This window comes from Bactrocera latifrons, unplaced genomic scaffold, assembly GCF_001853355.1.
Source record: "Bactrocera latifrons isolate USDA-ARS-PBARC rearing strain unplaced genomic scaffold, ASM185335v1 scaffold_113, whole genome shotgun sequence".
In the NCBI taxonomy this organism is placed as follows: Eukaryota; Metazoa; Arthropoda; class Insecta; order Diptera; family Tephritidae; genus Bactrocera; species Bactrocera latifrons.
In genome coordinates, this window is record NW_017534553.1 from 96860 (window position 1) to 115440 (window position 18581).

The following is an 18581-nucleotide window of genomic DNA, read 5'->3' on the forward strand; positions in this document are numbered from 1 at the left end:
ATAAGGTTCGAATATTCAAATGATGTTTCTTTTGGTTATGTTATTATTGGTGTTTATTTTTAGTATATACCGTTTTCTCATATTTCATTTAGCACAGGGTTGCATGACTTAAACTATATTTTATGGCGAATCTATTACCAAATCAAATGGGTAATAATTAGTGGCTAACTGCATGGTAAATGTAGAACAATTACGGATTAATTTTGTAAAATTGTTTTTATTTTTCAATTAGAAATTTCTTTGCGTGTTGCGTTAAGTAGTAAGACTGAAGATGTTACCATGTTTTAAGGATTTCGTAATTCTGCATATTTCAAAGCCTATCTATAATTTTTTTTTATGCGTGTAAACAGAGCAATCATGATCATTTGGATTCATCATACACGCTTAAGCCGCTYATAAATCAAGGTGAAGCTTAGTGTTTTTTCGATATTCGTGGTTTGATGCATCATWATTTTATTCCGGAGGAATAGACAGTCAATAAGGAGTTCTATTTGACTGTATTGAGTCGYTTGCTTGAGAACATCCGTCGAAAACGWCTGGAATTGTGTAAGAACAATTCTTGAATTTTACTCGATGATAATGCACTATCGCGTCGAGTCACGATTGTGACCGAATTTGAAACCAAAAACTCAATGAATATTTGAAATTGTCGCTCCTTGTAATCCGCTTTCGGTCCTGTCTCTTATACACATCTAGATGTGTATAAGAGACAGATAATGCACTATCGCGTCGAGTCACGATTGTGACCGAATTTGAAACCAAAAACTCAATGAATATTTGAAATTGTCGCTCCTTGTAATCCGCTTTCGGTCAGCTAAATAGATAAAACAAATGTTGCTGAAGAAGCTGAAGGCCATCCCAAAAAGTGCTTATGAAAAGCGCTTCAAGCACTGGAAAAATCGTTGGCATAAGTGYATTGCACCTGGTAGGGATTACTTTGAAGGCAACAAAATAAATATTGATGAATATTTGATATTTTGCGTTTTATTTCCAATTTCCGGATACTYTTTAGTCACAATGYAAAATCAATTAAATAAAACTTWCTCAGATTTTGCTATARAATCTTTTGATTTTCAAAAGTGCATAAGTCAAAAAACTCAATAATATTTTTGATCTCAAACGACTGGCAATAATTCAGTTGTAAATTATGGAATCTGGGCCTTTTCTCCTCTTTTTTAATGCCATTCAATAAAACATTTATATATATTTTTAGTATATGAGTATATTTATATATTTACATAGTTATTATATACATTTTGTGCAAGTTTGTAATAGTTGTAGTGGGTAATCAATAAAATACAGACACTTAATTGCTACTCGCTTATTCAAAAAACTGTGTAAATCGATATTCATATGTGTATTTTTGTACAAAGTTTCGTTAAATATGTGTCTCTTTTAATTCAGTTTCGTTTTTGATATACATATTTTTTTTTATTTTTGTAATAATTTAGTTTCAACTTTTTTTTTACAACTACGATATGGAAGTTCTTCAGTGCTTTTTATATACAGAACAAATGCTCTTGCARTATAATTTCAAACAACCGTTATGATTGTGCTGCCATTGTTGATCAAGATTACAAAATTCTCGTGTGGGACAATCAGTCAAAAAGAAAATTTTCTTGGATGAGAATAGAGCGCCGCAACCGGAAGTCTCTGGAACATTCACTTAATTAAGCAGAGCTTCCGGTGTACTGAATCTTAAAACTAATTTTGCTTTATACATTATTTTTAATTCTCTGTTTAGAATATTTCTCAGTAAAACCTCTTAATTTTTGACTTCCTTAACAAGCTCTTTCTCCGAACAGTACACAAAATTTTTYATCAATATTTTCTTAATAAATATTTTTGTTCCATTTCCACTTCACACGCACTGCATTTCTACTGGCGCTTTCTTACCCTTTCCACCGGTGGTTAGCATACGCCAAACGCGCCTCAAGCAACCAGCTGGCTTCTCATCCACCACCAAACGTTGTTCCTCCAAGATCGTATCCAATATATAGTAGCTGCCAAGACTAAGCGGTGGCGGCGGCAATATCGGAGGCTGTCATGAAATAATGCAGTTCTTCGTATCGCCGCCACTCGTAGCGCCGCTTGTCGATGCGGTCATCGAAGCTGTTGTGCCGCCAATCAAGGAGCCGCCGCTACCCAAATGTTGCTCGCTTGCCGCCTGTTTTCGTTTGCGCTCGTAAGCGATCGCATCGTTCGGCACGTAGGATACACGCACGCCACCGTAGTGTCTACGCGCGGGTATACGATACAAGTAGTCGTCCATATCGCTGGAGGAGCTGGATGAACAGGTGGAACAGACGCTTGTCACGTCGCAGTTATCGATATTGTTGTGMACGCCCGTCGCATTCGTTTGTGCATTGTGCAGTCTTAGATTGGCTTGGTTAATTTGCATTTCCGAGGAGCTGCGTGATTGGTTGCGTTTCTTGCGTCGCCGCCGCGCATTCGTGCTGTCCGTGTAGCTCTTCGAACGCGACATGGTGTCATGTACGCTATGGAAGCGTACCTCCTTCAAGTGTGGACGTGCATTTTCATCAGCATCGCTGTGGTCCGGGTCATCATCTTCGTCGTCGTCATGGTCGTCATCATCAATATCGGATTTGTTGCGCGATCGTTTCGTATTTAACAATATTTCGTAGTTATCATGCGGCATTTCACAGTTCTCGTCATCATTTTCAAGCTCCAGTTCATTKGTGATCTCTTGCGTGCTTTGCGTAAGCTCGGAGGCGCTCGGGGAATTAATATTGATCTTATCAATGCTCTGATAACTGTGTGAGTCCTCGCCTTTCGACATCAGCATGTCGGGCAGCGAAGATGTAAGGTTGCTGGGATCGCCAAATATCGATTTGTCGCCTGCACAGATATTGTCCAAACTAATGCCGAGTTCAGTGAGGTCTATAGGCGGAGGATGTGCAGGGCGGGGCACACCTGGCAGCGGCGGCATAATTGCATCACAACCGGCAGCCAGCTTACCCACAATCATCAAGCGATCAATGCCAACTTCCATTCGCTGACGCGCCTGCCGTTCTAGCAAATCTCCCGCGCTGCCAGCACTCTTGCCATTACTACCGCCTGCACCACCACCATTGCCGACCTTATGTCGCGCACCCGGTCGCGGTGAACGCGCTATTTGACTTGTTGTGCTAGCCCGATGTGTCGGACGCAGTTGTGGTCCCGAACTTGTGTCTGAAGGTGTAGGCGGCTCGCCTTTGCTGCAAGCAATCGAACAGTAAATTGTACCACGTCGCGGTAGAAATGGTCTACCCAAGAGCGAACAGCGACAAGTGCAGCAAGAGAAACACTGATCCGTGGCATGCCAATGCTGGCCGTCATGACTCATTTGTCCCTGATCGACGCCGATCACTTCGCCACAATAGTCACAATATTCAGCGAACATGRTGTCGAAACAGTTGAGGCAATAGGGCTTGCCGTCTCGCATGATGTAACGCTGACCGCCCAGCTGATGCTCGCATTCGAAGCAGGCGAAGTGTTTCATATGCCAAGTGCGACCCTCCGCTTCGGTGCATTCATCCGAAAAGATTATCTGAAATGTGGCAAACAATTAGGTGAATAAGTACGTTGATTACAGATATATAGTAAATGAGTATGTAACTAATACTACTGAGATCAAAAACGTTAAACGGTACGAAGCGTTTTCTTTGTATGTCTGGATAAGTGATATTCGTTTTTGCAGCTTAGAAACGTAAAGAGACTCAAAACATGGAATAATTCCCCATCTGGAGATCAAACTATATACATTTTCTCATTCGAACTTTTAAACATTTTTCTGCTTTATGACGAACCTTGAACACTGGAGGTCGCTAGGTTAGGTTAGGTCTCATGATGGTGATCATACTTGGAATACTATTCTTTATGAGGACATAAACTAGAGCTCCTGTAYCCGATGTTATAAATGTCTCATTATATCAGGGACATATCTGAAAATGCGAACTTGCAAAAGTTTAAGGCGGAAAAGGCCGATCAATCAGGAAGTAAGTGTTGACTTATTGGTATATCGTCTTCTTCCAAACAACTTATACAGCGAACATCCGCCTAGAGTCTTCATCGTACAGCGTAGACGACAATACGGCCATTTACCAGTTAGAACCCCACAATTAGGTAGAGAGAGACCAGTATTGCTGAGGGCATAATAGAGCGCACTGGAGCGTTTGCAATCCACTACGGGCCAAATATATCTTGGGAAAGCACAGAACTGATGGTTCAAGTATTTGCGAAGCGCAGCTATCATAGAACATCCGAGGAGACCGGAACACCGAAACGTTTACATTCTACTAACAGCGGAACTAAGGTGTTTTTTCTTGTCAGTTTGTCAGCTTTGCAGTTACCAGTATTTCCGTCAGTCATACTAGTCTTAYCACAAAATGACTCGATGAATTGAGAGCGAGATTAAGCAATCCTACTCTAGCCTTGAGTATACTGTTAGGAAAGTTCAGATTTGGCGAATTCTTCAAGYCTTACCATTTCTTGATAGACTAAAGGAAAATGTTTTGTATTTGTATGAGAAAAGWTGTTTGCTATCAACCATGTATAATATCTAAAAGAACCCTCTATAATGATAAATATCTAGATGTCAATACAGATTGCTTATAATGATCCGAATGCAAGGAAAACAGACTTACTCTAATAAGCTTAAAATGTAAACCGGAAGAAAATACAACTTAAATAAACYAAATCCAACAAATCCACCTACAATATGCATAAGAGCTTGAGACCCAAGGGCAAAGGAATGCAAGTAGCGCAGACAAAAGTAAACARAACGCTGCTTTTTACACATACCTACAGTCTACAGACAAATAATTGTGTACATACCTCATCGCAGGCGGAGCAGCGMGGCTTCTGGGTTTCGGCGTGATGTCTGCCACAATAAAGATTGCCGTCACGATGGAAATAAATCAAATCCACAAGTAATTCCTTGCAAACACAACAGACGAAGCAACCAGGATGCCAGCAAATCTGCGAGCCGACACGTTGGGCAAAGACCACAATGTCACCGGCCGATAATGGCTCATCGCACTGTAAGGGAAGTGAGGAAAGAAAAAAATTAAAGGTTAAAAATTTGTTTCTGTATAAAAGTACAAACATATATATGTARAAGGAAAAAAAATATATGTATATGTATGTATACATATATKCATRTATACATWGATACRTAYATATGTATATATACATACATTTAGGGTAAAAATACTTTTTTGCAATATTCAACGACGATTTTATTTTTACGGCAGCAGGCAAATAAAACTGGCACACAGCTATTAATAATAAGCAGTGAGGGGATATAAACACACACTCACATATATATATATATATACTTGTGGAAGTGAGCGTAGAACCCTCGTAACCCGGAACAGTGAGATAAAAGTAGTTAAAAGRAGTTTTACTTGTTGTTGCGGGCCTCGTTGCAGACACGCTTGGCGTAGTTGAGAAAAACATTAACTGATGGGAATCTTAAATATTTTTATATTTAAATAACAATAAATGTTAAATAGCCATCGCATAAAACATTTACGCCTGTCTCTTATACACATCTAGATGTGTATAAGAGACAGGCGTAGTTGAGAAAAACATTAACTGATGGGAATCTTAAATATTTTTATATTTAAATAACAATAAATGTTAAATAGCCATCGCATAAAACATTTACGCCTAGCGGTAGGCAATAAAATGCCAAAACAAAAAGTTATGAACGAAATGCCTAAAGAAGTTGTAAAGCAAAGCAAACAAAACAACAAAAATATACAAAAACAGCAACAACACGGCAAATAATTGCAGTTATATTTGAGAGTACAAGTTCTCAAAACAACAACAAGTGGACTGTGGTATGGCCGTTTTTCGGGCGCGCCATTGAACTACATAGTTAAACGGCGAAATTGTGGGTTCCGCTGAGGGATGGAAATGGAAATGATGTAAATTGCTTAGGGGCAATGAGCGAAAGTATTCCTTTGGGAATTTTTACGACCACACTATAAGGAASGAGAAGAGACAGTAGCAGAGGGTTTTCACGATACTTATTTACAATCGCAAATTAGAAAATGCAATGAAACAAACTGATTTTGCTCGTTTAGCACTACCCTTCTGGAAATTAATACATAAGGCAGATTTCAAAGAAAAGGTCGATGTAACAATTTGCGGAGASTTAGAAAGTATCATAAATATTATTACATTTTTAAAAGGCCACAAATTATTTTCATTGAAATGTGCTATTTTAGTATCCTTAAAACGTGTGAAGTAATATATCGGCGTTGCCTAGATGACATAAGCCTTATTTAAATAACAGTAAATATAAACTACCGTATGTTCCACTCCCCACATTCGAAGGCCCTTGCCATCAACCTTTTGAAAAGGTAAAAACATGAGACTTGTTCTTGATAGAGAGCTTTCATGAAGCCGAAGGCATCGGTTGCCCCCTATAGGGAAGAGATGGGGACTGTCGCCAAAGTTGGTGTTTGGATTCTGCAAAACCGTAGTCGAGTCAAACGAGCTATATGGTGTATTCTTTTGGCGAAGGACTCTAGAAGAGTTTAAGCTTGCTTGAACGCACACAAAGAGCGGTTCTCATCGGCATCTATGGTGCATTAATGTGGTCCAACAACGCTATTTTACACATATCAGTCGGGGATACTACAGCAGGTCGCTGTAAGGCTCAGAGAAGGTTGGTTTGTGAAAGAGACCAAACAGGGTCGATGCTGAAAACCTCTATTCCTTTAATTATGTTATGCATCACGGAAGTTACTCCTGGTGACTGTTTCTCCACTCGCATACCGATGAGGAACATGTGAACGTGGAGAAKTCGCACGAGAAGAAGCGCAGTAAGTATTTTAACGGATAGAGTTATTGGATAGAGAGTTGTTTTTTTTTAACGATTCTTCCTCAAGCCTAGCTTTGGCCTACAGGACTACTTTTGTTTTTTTAGATTTACTGCTCCGATGTCCGGCTTCTTTTGAGGAGAAGAGCAAACTTTCAGACACCAAGAACTTCATTATCTAAGTGGTTTGGGCAACTGGTCAAAGTTAATAAGCTACTCAGAGAAGGCACTCTTGCACCGCTCATTTCGGAATGAGTACGAATAGTTCCGCTGCCATTTTGAGTTTTAGAACTGTATGGTGAACATAATCGGCCTACTTAGCGTACTATTCGCAACAGCATCACCCATCTTCAGACACAGTAGGATATTATTGGATAATATTTGATCGAATAGACCACATCCAAGACGTAATAAAGAAAATATGGGAGCCGGAGCTGAGAGTGTACACGAAGATCGTGGAGAATGGATTCAATGCCGTTCGCAACAGCTCGGACTTACGTGTGGAACGACTAACCGCATTTTACGTCAAGATCTTTAAWTGAAAGCTTACAAAATACAGCTTGTGCAAGAAGCCGCTCGACCTCCTCAAGTGACATTGCTTCCCTTTATRAGCTTTTGAAAAGTTTCAAGTAGATCTGATGTTTTCTAGCCAAATTTTGTTCAGCGATGAGGCACATTTCTGGCTTAGTGTGTTTGTAAACAAGCAAAATTTCCGCCTCTGGAGGAAGAGGAGTAAGAGCTGCCATTTTATTTTATGGTTTGGTGTGGTGTGTGAGAACGTAAATGTCAATAGCGGCCATTATCGGGCCATGATAACCGATTATTTGTTGGTAAAAATTGAAGCCAAATTATGTTTCTTCGAATGACAGTAAACATTCTCCAATAAATTTGAAGTKTCCGTGTTTTTTATTTAAGAAAAGCAGGCAACTTCGAAATGMATCACGCATTATAAATTTTAAATTCGAAATATTTTTCCATCCCAATACTTTCCGAAAAGCAATAAAGCTGTTGTATTACAATCATAGCGGTAATTTTACAGCTCAACGGCAGAAAGAGAGCACACAAACTCATGCTCGTGGCGAAATCCGYAACATTTAATTGCTCAACGCATTTAAGTTTAAACATGCAGAGTAATTAAATCGAGAGCCTTTTCGTCCTAACGCCTGTAAGCGGCAATAAAATCAACGCGACAGCTGTGCGACAAAGTTAACCCGTCGTGCTGCTCACATTTACATACACACATACTAATGCATTTAGGTAACCGCAAATCACAACAAACTTTTATGGCAGTGCTTTTCGCGACACTATCACTTGCGGCGGCACTATATAAATTAAACGCCTGACTTTTATGCGAAACTTAAATTAGAAATACATTCTTKTATATGTGTGTGCGTGTGCTTGAAGCCGCCGTTTAGGTGCTACCTTAATTGTATGCAATGCTCGCTCCATACTCTCAAGCAACTTTTGCTACACTCCACCAGTGTTGTGTATGTAGAGTTGTTGCGTGCCACAAATTAATCCAAGCACTCAACACTGCAATTTCCTGCCAAGTTTGCCTTTCAAATTGCTTCATTAGCTTCTTTGTGGCTGCGGCTGCGGCAATGCAATCACCAAGAATACTACCGTTTTTAGTGCTGGCATCACTTTGGTACCGCAAAGCGTTGTAAGCACAAGCGCAAATTACCTCTTCTTTGSCAATTGCGTTGCATACTTGAAGGCGCATGGCCGCAAGCAGCCATTTTCTTGATGCCGCTTAACTTTCCAGGCTATTAAGTGCGCGTGTTTTTACAAAATATCCAACATTCACTTTTGCAAGCCATTAAGCACGCCTGCATTGACCCTTCCAGCAGCAGCAGCAGTGGCGGCGGCAAAGTGGTTGGGTGGCAAGAATGGCAAGAAACAATTGCGTTGTTMGTGTTAGTTAGTTSAGTGGATATTATCTCAGTGAAGAAAGCAGTCTACTGGGTTGCTGCTGTAGCTACAGATAAGCCCAGTTTCTTCCTGTGGGTAATTTTCTTTACCTTTTTTGCTCATTTACTGTACTTTTTGAAGAAAGGATTCTGTGAGTGCTTCCTTGTGTAGTTACGGAGAGACGTTTAGCTGTGTTTAGCCGTTAAAATAGTTATTTTGTGTTTTTCGCTCTGATAATTGTAAAGACTCAGTTGCACCTTAAACATTGTTAGAATTTTYGTACAGCTCCTTCAATTGCCATAGTCATAAATATACAAATACATATATATTTAATTCTTCCTCAAATGTTGTTAAATATATACGCAAATGTCTTTTCTCATTTATTTTTTATTTTTTGTTTGATTTACAGACATAAATAAATGTAACACCCGCTTGGGCAACTTTTAATTATGCAGTAGTTGCCAAAGCCGGAAAGTAAAATATATTGTGCCTAATTTTGAAGTGAAATTACGAGGGTAAGCCTTCAAATTTTCCGATCTACACTATACTCCGTTTTATTCATTTATATCTAGAAAGGTTACTTTTTGATTTCACTTTTAGCGAGAACATCAAGATTAGTTAAAAACTTGGCTAACCTCAAAACACCGAAATTGGAAAAAGCCCATATAAACTTCTCATCATAATTTGGCTTACTTTGCTTTCTGAATTTGTGATATCATTATATCACCACCATAAACTTCTAAGCGAGTATACCCAGCTAGTGCCGAAGGATGTGTGTTAAAGAATGCCTTTAACAATCCCACCAAGTCTAAGACTTTCGAATATTCATTTTTGATTACTTAAATACCACTGCTAAGTCTCAAAAACACTTTTTAGTTGGTAGAATAGTGTAACAAACATTTTTCTATCCAATGCGCTATAATGTCGAAGCATTCAGGACAGTCAGATCAGCATGCAATATTTTTATTTTTTCTAGAAGCCACATGCTTCAAATCGGCTAACGATCGTAATCAAGTGTATGTAAATAAGGTTCCTTATTTTATAATATTTTTTGATTATCTCAAGTTCCTATAATCACCATCGTCAGTTCAGATTCCCTTCAACAGGTATTTTCAGTTAGTTTTTTGGTTAGCTGTTTTTAAAAATCCGGTTGTATGTTTAATTCAGCCGAGTAGAGAGTAATACGATTTCTGTTTCTTTTCTGGTGGAATAAATAGCAAACTGTAGGCCYCAGAATGATCTAGATTAACCTCACCTATAAAACATAAATAAGTTTAAATGAGAAAAACTTCAAACTTTGATTCTTTGTGCAAGACCTAATTCAGTGTATTACTTTTATAACAATACTTAAGAACTGGGACCAGTTTTCTTAATGAGGAATTTTAGGTTAATTTTTTTTTTTTTTTTAATAAACATCCTCGTAAATCTGTTATGACTAAACAAGACCGACTAGCTAACTTATTTGGGGATTTGTTAATTAGTTCATATTCAACTTTTCATGCAAGAAAAACGATGTAGACTTCGAAAAATTTTATAAACAAACTATCCGTACTATCTATAAAATGAAACTCAACTCTGAAATACGCAGGATTACCCCAATTGAGCTCTCAACTGTTGATATGTATGGCCGTAAGTAATTATTCCCTATATGATTGCTGGTATACCATATATTCTTTGCACTGGTACCATGCATGGCTCCATTTATATGCGTGTCAAAGTATTATCGTCCGCGAAACCCGGAAACCGGAAGTTTTTGTTTTTTTTTTTTTGGCTTTTCGGTTATTGTACTGTTCAACCGAAAATGTATTCTGCCACTTCAACGTTATATACCCTGAAACTCCCAATCGTTTACATAGTAGTTCGAGCATACGATTTAAGTATATAATTTCACGCAAATGGCGAATATTTGTGGCTTTCACTTTGGAAAAACATTTGAAAAAATTATTCTCATTACAAATGTCTTCGGTAGGCCAAAGTAAGTAAGCTACTAACCAGAAACTTAATATTTACTTATGCCATACAGGGTGCCTGCATTAGTATGTCAAAGGCATCGAAATGATATGAATATAAATGGTACTTGGTAAGGCCAGCGAAATTCCAAGTATATACAAAATATCAAGAACTACAATGAAATTGTTAGGACACAAGTAAAACTTTGGATATTAACATATATATAGAAGGAGTCACCACTAAATAGGCAATACCCTCGAAAAATATACACAACTGATATCTGGAAGCTATCGGAAAAGTTTAGTAATGGTCACCACTCCAATAATATCTGCCTAAGTCTTGAATAACGTGATATCTATTATATTATATTGGTATTTGCAGAACATTTTCTATTACCAAATATATCACATTTTAAACAGTTGTATCAATATAAACTAAGTAATTCAATATTTATATAAGTCAGAGAATTTTTTCAATGGAGATGCATTCCTCTCTTAGAGCTATGAACTCCGGTTAACTTAATATAAAGACTAAACCAAACTTTCGTAGTTTTCAAAACAAGATTACTTATATTACACGCCGAAGTATGCAGTACTAAGAGTCTATTAAAGTCAAATACATAGTATAGTGTCAATTCTATATATTTTACGATATTTAGAAAATATTCTATAATTTTGAGACTCTCGGACTGTGGCTATGAGAGCAATTTAAACAAACAGAATAAGAACAAATAAAATGTTCAGAACATGAGCTACTTCCACATGCGACGGATAACGTGAAATAATTATACGTTACACAAGTTTTCGTTACTTTAGATTTTCTAAGGTGAAAAAATATTTTTTAAAGCACAACAAGTATTCGTACTATTGTACGAACGAATAGTTTCGGAGCCTGAAATATGACAGATGAATTGAAGAGTCCGCGGCACACAGATGGCGCTACTAGAATAAAATTCAAAAGTCTTAAAAAGGCTGGCGTGTAAATATTACAGCTGTCAGATTAGTAGTTTGGGAATTATATATTGTTTTGAGTGAAAGAAATTTTGTTATTGCCAAAAAATGGTTAAATGAATTACGCATGTTGATAAAATACTGCTTCTTGGTGTGAAAAAATACAGTATAAGCAAATACTTGGTTTGATGATGAGTCTCTGCACACTGCTCAGGAATATCAACTATCAAGGTTAGTCATCTGAGTGGACTACGGGCGATACACGCGCTTCGAAGCGTGTAAAATTGCAACAATCAGGGTTTCAGCCTTGAAGGCAACTATGTAGAATTGCGTGTTTYATTATGATAAACCGGTGATTTTTCAATTGAGTTCAAGCGCCGCCGTTGGAGTAGCATTAAGGACTCTTTTTTCTCGAAATGCATGATTTTGAGTTTCGAAAATGAGCTCACAGACATCATTATTATTTATAATTTACAAACTAAAAAAATAGGTAAAAATATGGGCACCAACTATTCCTCCATTTCCGCTTATTTGAATGAAGCGAACCGAATTTCTAAATTTTTTCGTTGAATCCAAAAACTGAATTTGTCTATATAAAACAATAAAAAAATATTATTTAGWTCTTAGAAATAAATGTACTCTACCAAATTTTATTTTCAAAGATAGTGGTCGCTATATAATCCAATATTGAAAGTGTTTGTAATGTTTCCTGAAGTTAATTACTTTTATTAACCACCAGACTATTTAAAAAAGCGCATATTATGACGTGGGCTTAATTTGAAAAGGAAAAATTACGCTTTGCTGAAATATTTTGCACAAACTTTAAGCATCATTCATCACCACTCTCTCTAACAATTCGGTCTACGCAACAGCCGCACTCACACAAGCATATCCGTTTCACTCAACTTCGCACTTAACTATATTTGCACTGCGTATTGTTGTACAGTTGCTTAATCTCCGGCATTTAGTCATTTACTTTTATCAATCCAATTAATCTGACTCGCCTTATTTTGCCGCCCATTTCATTGTCGCTGTCAGCAATCTGCATTTAATTTTCTTCAACTCCCAGCTAGTCAGCTAAACATATACATATACGACTGTTTATAAGTGTGTGTATGTGCGAGTRTACGAGTAAAGTCACGTTGGGTTCATGACACTCTTTGAAAGCATGACAATAGCCGTATAAATAGCACAACCTTTGCTTGGCCGCCTAAAAGTATGCTGTGAACTGCTGCTTCAATTAGAGTATTGACAAATTGTCGCCTTGGCCATTATGTATGTCTGCGTCTGCACCTAATGTCTGACACAAAGGTGGAGCCGAAAATAATTTTACCCATACACAAGTACATAAGTACATACATGTGCACTTATTATAGAATGTTTGTGTGTTTGTAATTTACGCCTGAAAGTTAACTAACATTTCATTTTCTGTYGAGCGCATTTTGGCCTCAACCGAACTTTGTGACTTTGTGAGTTATTTTTGTGCGCTTACTTCCTTCATAAATGTGTGTGTCGTCCAACGACCGAACACCGGAAGATTTGCAATTATTAATGACACTCGTTATCGTGCCCTTTTCGGTACATAAACTTTTTGGCATTACCTCAAATCGAGTTGGCAACAAACTGCGCATTTTGTTTTTAATTTTTCTGCCATTTCCATTTTCTTCATAGCCCCATTTACCATGATTGTGTCTTGAAGTCGAGCACAGTTAGTTACATCGACGTTTGTTAACGAGTATTTTCGTATGTCATTTAGTGTTGCCTGTCTGCRCATTCAGGCATTGTCAGCCGTGGCTCTCGTGCTTTCAGCATTTGTCGTCACTTCCGTCTCACTGCTTCGCTAYTCTGCTTTGCTTTTAATTTACCTTTTTCTCGCTTACACACTTGAGCGCACTTTCGCACTGGCTTAAATCCAGCGTCATTCCTTTTACGCATCATTCACTCGCCCAGTCTTCGACCACTTTTCGCCTGTCATATTCCTGTCACATCCTTTTCCAGTTTGCTACTTTATTGTCATCTTCATTGTTGACTCGCCTGCTAAGTGGTGTGAGAGCGGAGGCGCTGTCGTCGCTGAGTGTGAGGTCGGCTATTGTCACCGGGTTGTGCTCTCTGCAGATTTTCTTTTCATCACACTTCGTTGCGCTTCGTCGCATTTATTGTGCGTGTGCTTCATTGATTATTTTCATAAATTTACTTTATGGATTTTATATTTATGGAATGATGCTCCGAAATATTTCAAATTTTTTCCTTTTAAACGTCGCTGATTTATTATTGTAAATGCGTTTGAGGTTAGGGCGGGATGGGAGTATAATATTTTACCATTTAACGCTTTATTACTTTTTAGTGAGCTGTGTGTGTGCAATGTTCCATGAAATAAGCGAAATTTTAWGTTTTCAAATCTATGGATCTAGCTCTTTCAATTTTTAATGACTTTGCATTTAATTGTTATCCGGATATATAATGTCGATTTGAAGTAACATGGAACTCTAGACAAAGTTGTATCTCTCTTCTAGAAATAACAGTAATACGAGTGAAAAACGTTTATGCTATGCATCAAAGCTTGAACATAATACTGGCTGAACACGATGAGACCTTTTAAAATATATAAACGTATATAATTGATTAGCACGATGACTTCCGTTTTATATCTGTATCTAAGGCACGTTTGTTTCTTAGGTTTATATCGTAGATTATAAATAATAGAAATTGTATTTCGGAGAAAAAAGTTACCTTCTTATCAGATTTCAATGCCATTTGGCCAATGCAGTGCTGACAATGCTGCTGATCTAGGYACATGAGGGTGAAAAACCCAGCATATCACCACCACTCTCAGGTGAATGGCCACTAATGGTTAACAAAACCTCCCGACTCTTAACCACAATCCATCATGCGCAAAATAATTGCTCCAGAAACACCAAAACACGACTCTTATCATATAACACCGGATGACACTAAAAGCCTCCGCGTTGTCGCCTATATACTCAAGTTCATAGAGCAACTTCAACCTAATACTATAATAGCAACTTACGCCCCATGCAAGGTGGCTCTTATCACATCTACCCAAACACACTACTTTAGCCGCGATATATCATTACTAAGATAATCGAAGCCGACTTCTAAATGAGGCTCACTTTTAGTTCTAAACCCATTTCAAGACATGAAGTGTCTGCTTCGTGCGAATTGTAGGCTCGCTGTTTGAAGACTAACATATAATGAACGAGAATTATACTAGGGAGGTGTCCATTTGCCACCTTATTCGTCATATATATCTACATGCTCATGCTGCACGCCGAACATCGCCTCATGCAACATATGGTTCGCCAAGAGTTGTATATAGCCAGACTTAGCACAAAATTCAAAAACATCCATTTTTCAATCCAAGATCTGCACTATGCATAAGCAGCAAATGCGAACGCAGAATATAACAGCACTTCCACCTAAAAACCTGTCTCTTATACACATCTAGATGTGTATAAGAGACAGGATCTGCACTATGCATAAGCAGCAAATGCGAACGCAGAATATAACAGCACTTCCACCTAAAAACTGCAATTTCTTTCGGCCTTTTAGCACTGAAGGTGTAGAATTTGCTGGGCCTTTTCAGATAAACGCGTTCATGCTAAGCTCTTCGATACTCAGGAAAGGCGATGTGACTAATCTGACGACGAAGGCTTTTCTCRCGACATTTACTTGCTCGGCGACGTGGCTGTACCGAAATACAGTTTATAGAATTTATAAAACCAGTCTCATCTGACATTGTTCAAAAATAAGCTCTCCAAGGTATCAATTGACAGTGTATCCTTTCAAGCGCTCCTAATATGGGTGGTTTAAGGGGATCAGATGTAAATGTGCAAATCTCTTTTCAAGAAACTAGCTGAAAACCACAAATTTAATTATGAAGAATTCACGACGTTGTTAACTTCCTTTAAAAATGTCGTTACCACACGATTCCTGGTCGCTGTCTTTATTCACGTACGTACATAGATATAATTAAAGCCGCGCGATTTGGTCGCACGCGTCTGGATTTCTTTATACCGGGACACTTTTATCTTGCGCAATCATTTTTTACACATAAAATCTATATGTATGAACAAGAAGGATGGGATCATATGTAGAARTTCACRCAAATGAGGAAAGTTCTCTGAGCGACATTAATTTGGGATTGGCCAGAAACRATTCTTTAKYCGGAGAATAAATATTCTCTGTGCAGTCAAAAAACAACCATTTGAAGACAAAAGTGAGAAGGCGAACTATGCCTCCTCAGGGTTGTGCACTGGGACTCACTCGACACGTAAGAAACGCTCCCCAAAGAGAAGGAAGCAGAAGAATATATGAGCAATTTGAAAGGTTAGGTTAGTTATTACCATAATACGAAAGCAATGTAATTCTTGTATAGACCTAGTGAGAAAATTATACTAGATAATTTGCGTGTTGACCGTAGAAGAAATCACCCCTAGGTATGAGTGCAAAAGATACCAATTATAGTTCGCAGGAGTTTAGATTGTCAGGAACATCGAATTTTGAAGTATTTCAGAGTGCACATATAGTACATAAATACCCAAATTCTCCTGAGCCAAATACCCATCAGAACCGGTTATTGAACACGCCGACATTTCGCTGGTATTTGTATGTTTAGGGATAAGCGTCAAATTATAACAGTATGCTCTCTAAGGTTAACCACGTTTACCTTTGGTACAACGCTGCTTGGTAATACTTGGTTCAGGGTTATTGCGAAAATTCAGGTTCTCCGAAAAACCGGAAATCGGAAAAATCCTCTTTTCAGATGGGGCCCATTTCTGGCTTATGACAAACAAAATTGTCACTATTGGGGGTGTGTCAAATCATACTCCGGCTTCGGTGGAATTGAAATTGACGTTTCTTCTTTTTTAGTAGCATTCTCTTCTATTCCGAGAAATATTACCTTTGAAACCAGAAACTTTTTTAACAAAATTTCACTATCTAAAGCTAGACAAATTAAAAAAATCTAACTCATATCTTTATTGCTTAATTAGAAATGAAAGCAGTCATAAACTCAATCAATGGAATTGAAGTAAGCATGAACATAAAAAAGKAACTAAAARGTATGCACACTCGTAATCTGCAATTCACATCAGTTGTTTATAGTTTYATCACCCGGCAGTTGCAGATTTTACCAGCAAATTGCAAGCAATAGTATACTTTATAAAGCTCATGAAAGGCTGCATGGACGTGGGTTGTCATAGCATATGAATTTGTCGGATGCACGAGACAAAAGTTTCCCTCATATTTGCAAAGTGCATATTTGCTCACATAGACATCTGCAATTTTGCAAAAACTTTTTTTTTTATATACCAAAACAAATAACAACAATGATTTTCTTTTCTACTTTAAAAAATTCAAACTSTGAAAGTTTCTAAGAGGCACACTTATGCCACACCCACTCCACACACGCATGCGCGTTTCGGCAACAACGTATTTGCTATGAGCTTCTATTTAAGCGATGGGCTTCAAAAGTGCGCGGGGTGGCCCACAAATAATCGGCAACTAAAAGTTGGTCCATGCGGCACTTGAGCGTGCGCACGCTCCAACGTCTAGTCGCGGCGTGTCCAAGTGTCGAAGTGGCTGTCTGSCAGTCTCGTCTCTACGTGTTTCGTCTACTTTTCGGCCGTCGCAGCTCTCTTCAGCCAATAATGATGCAAATTTTCGCAAGAAATCGCATAAAGTGCAAACAAAAGATTGAAATAAAAGAAAGAAATCCCAGAAAAAGTCAAACAAAAAAGTTGGAAAACTTAGTATCTGCCACTTGACACTACTTCGTTAGTTGTGCCTTCACTAGGCGACTGGCGGCTGGCGGCTGGTGTCTCGGTCTTTACTGTCCCTTTCACTTTTGCTGCCTGACCGGGCGTGTTGCATATCCACAGCAAAGCAACTCTGGTGTAACTGCATAYTCAAAACTGTTTGGCTAACTTTTGCTGCTCGCTTTTGCTGTCGTAAAATAATAACAAATTTTATTTTAATTTCACTCTTGTTTTTCGCTTGAAAGTACTTTTAACGCTTTATTTACTGTCACGCTTATTGTTTCTTAACTTTTTGTCATTTTGTTATTGTTTTTATGTGATTTTTTTCTCTATAATTTTCAGTCGCATTTTGTGACATTCTCTGTTCACTTTTTKCAATTACAGTCGCACATAAAAGTAGCTCGCCTGTCCTCAACTTTRGTTTACTTCCGCTGCATCTTTATTGGCGCTTATCTTGCCGTTTTTATGTTCGAAATTTTCGTCTTACTTCAATTTAGTACTCATTGTCTTGCGATCATTTCTTGTCAGTTTCAAAAACAGTTGGATTTCCGTGCCATTTTAACTGTGTGTATGTGTGTGCGCTCAAATTTCTGAGCAAAAACTACTTGTTTTTATGTTAATTTGAAAATATGTTTATAAAWATACCATCTTAAGCTTTCAATCGGACTGCCAAAGGGTGCAAAGATAGTTGAGAAGTTTTTCTTTATCTCTTGATTTGAATTTGGCAAGCGGTCTTGGATGTAATTTGAAAGCTAGAGAGAGAAGCAATTTATTCACTAAGTGTATGGAAAACTGCAATGAGATAAAAAACAGCAAAATTTTAAGCTTCCTTGAGTAGTTTTCATGTCTGAAAATCTTCTGGAAAACATCAAATTTAATTCGCTGGAATGTTGTCATATGGAAAGTACTTAATTTTCAAAATGAAACCTAAAGTATTGGATTTATAGGAAAGTGGTAACCTCACAGTAAATCTCCTTTTAATTAATTTGTAATAATAATAATCTGGGGTATTTTGAACAATATCCATGCAGACCAGGCTATTTGGAATATATGAAGATTAGTTTACAACAAATTTAGAAAAAGAAATAATTCAAATTAGAAATAAAAAACATAAATTTTTCACATAGTTCTTGAGGTTATGTGATAAAGTCAATATACTAG

General features: G+C 37.8%; 1 protein-coding gene across 1 annotated transcript in view; it reads right to left on the reverse strand.

The window, feature by feature from the left end:
* Positions 1–1204: 1204 nt before the first annotated feature.
* The window catches only part of LOC108975114 (protein espinas), an 81918-nt gene continuing 64541 nt past the window's right edge, over positions 1205–18581 (reverse strand). Inside the window, exons 5-6 of the mRNA XM_018943406.1 lie at positions 4837–5040; positions 1205–3550 (exon numbers count right to left, since the gene is read on the reverse strand). Of these exons, the coding sequence (XP_018798951.1) occupies positions 2045–3550; positions 4837–5040 (1710 nt within the window). The 3' untranslated portion in view covers positions 1205–2044. The remainder of the gene's footprint in view (positions 3551–4836; positions 5041–18581) is intronic.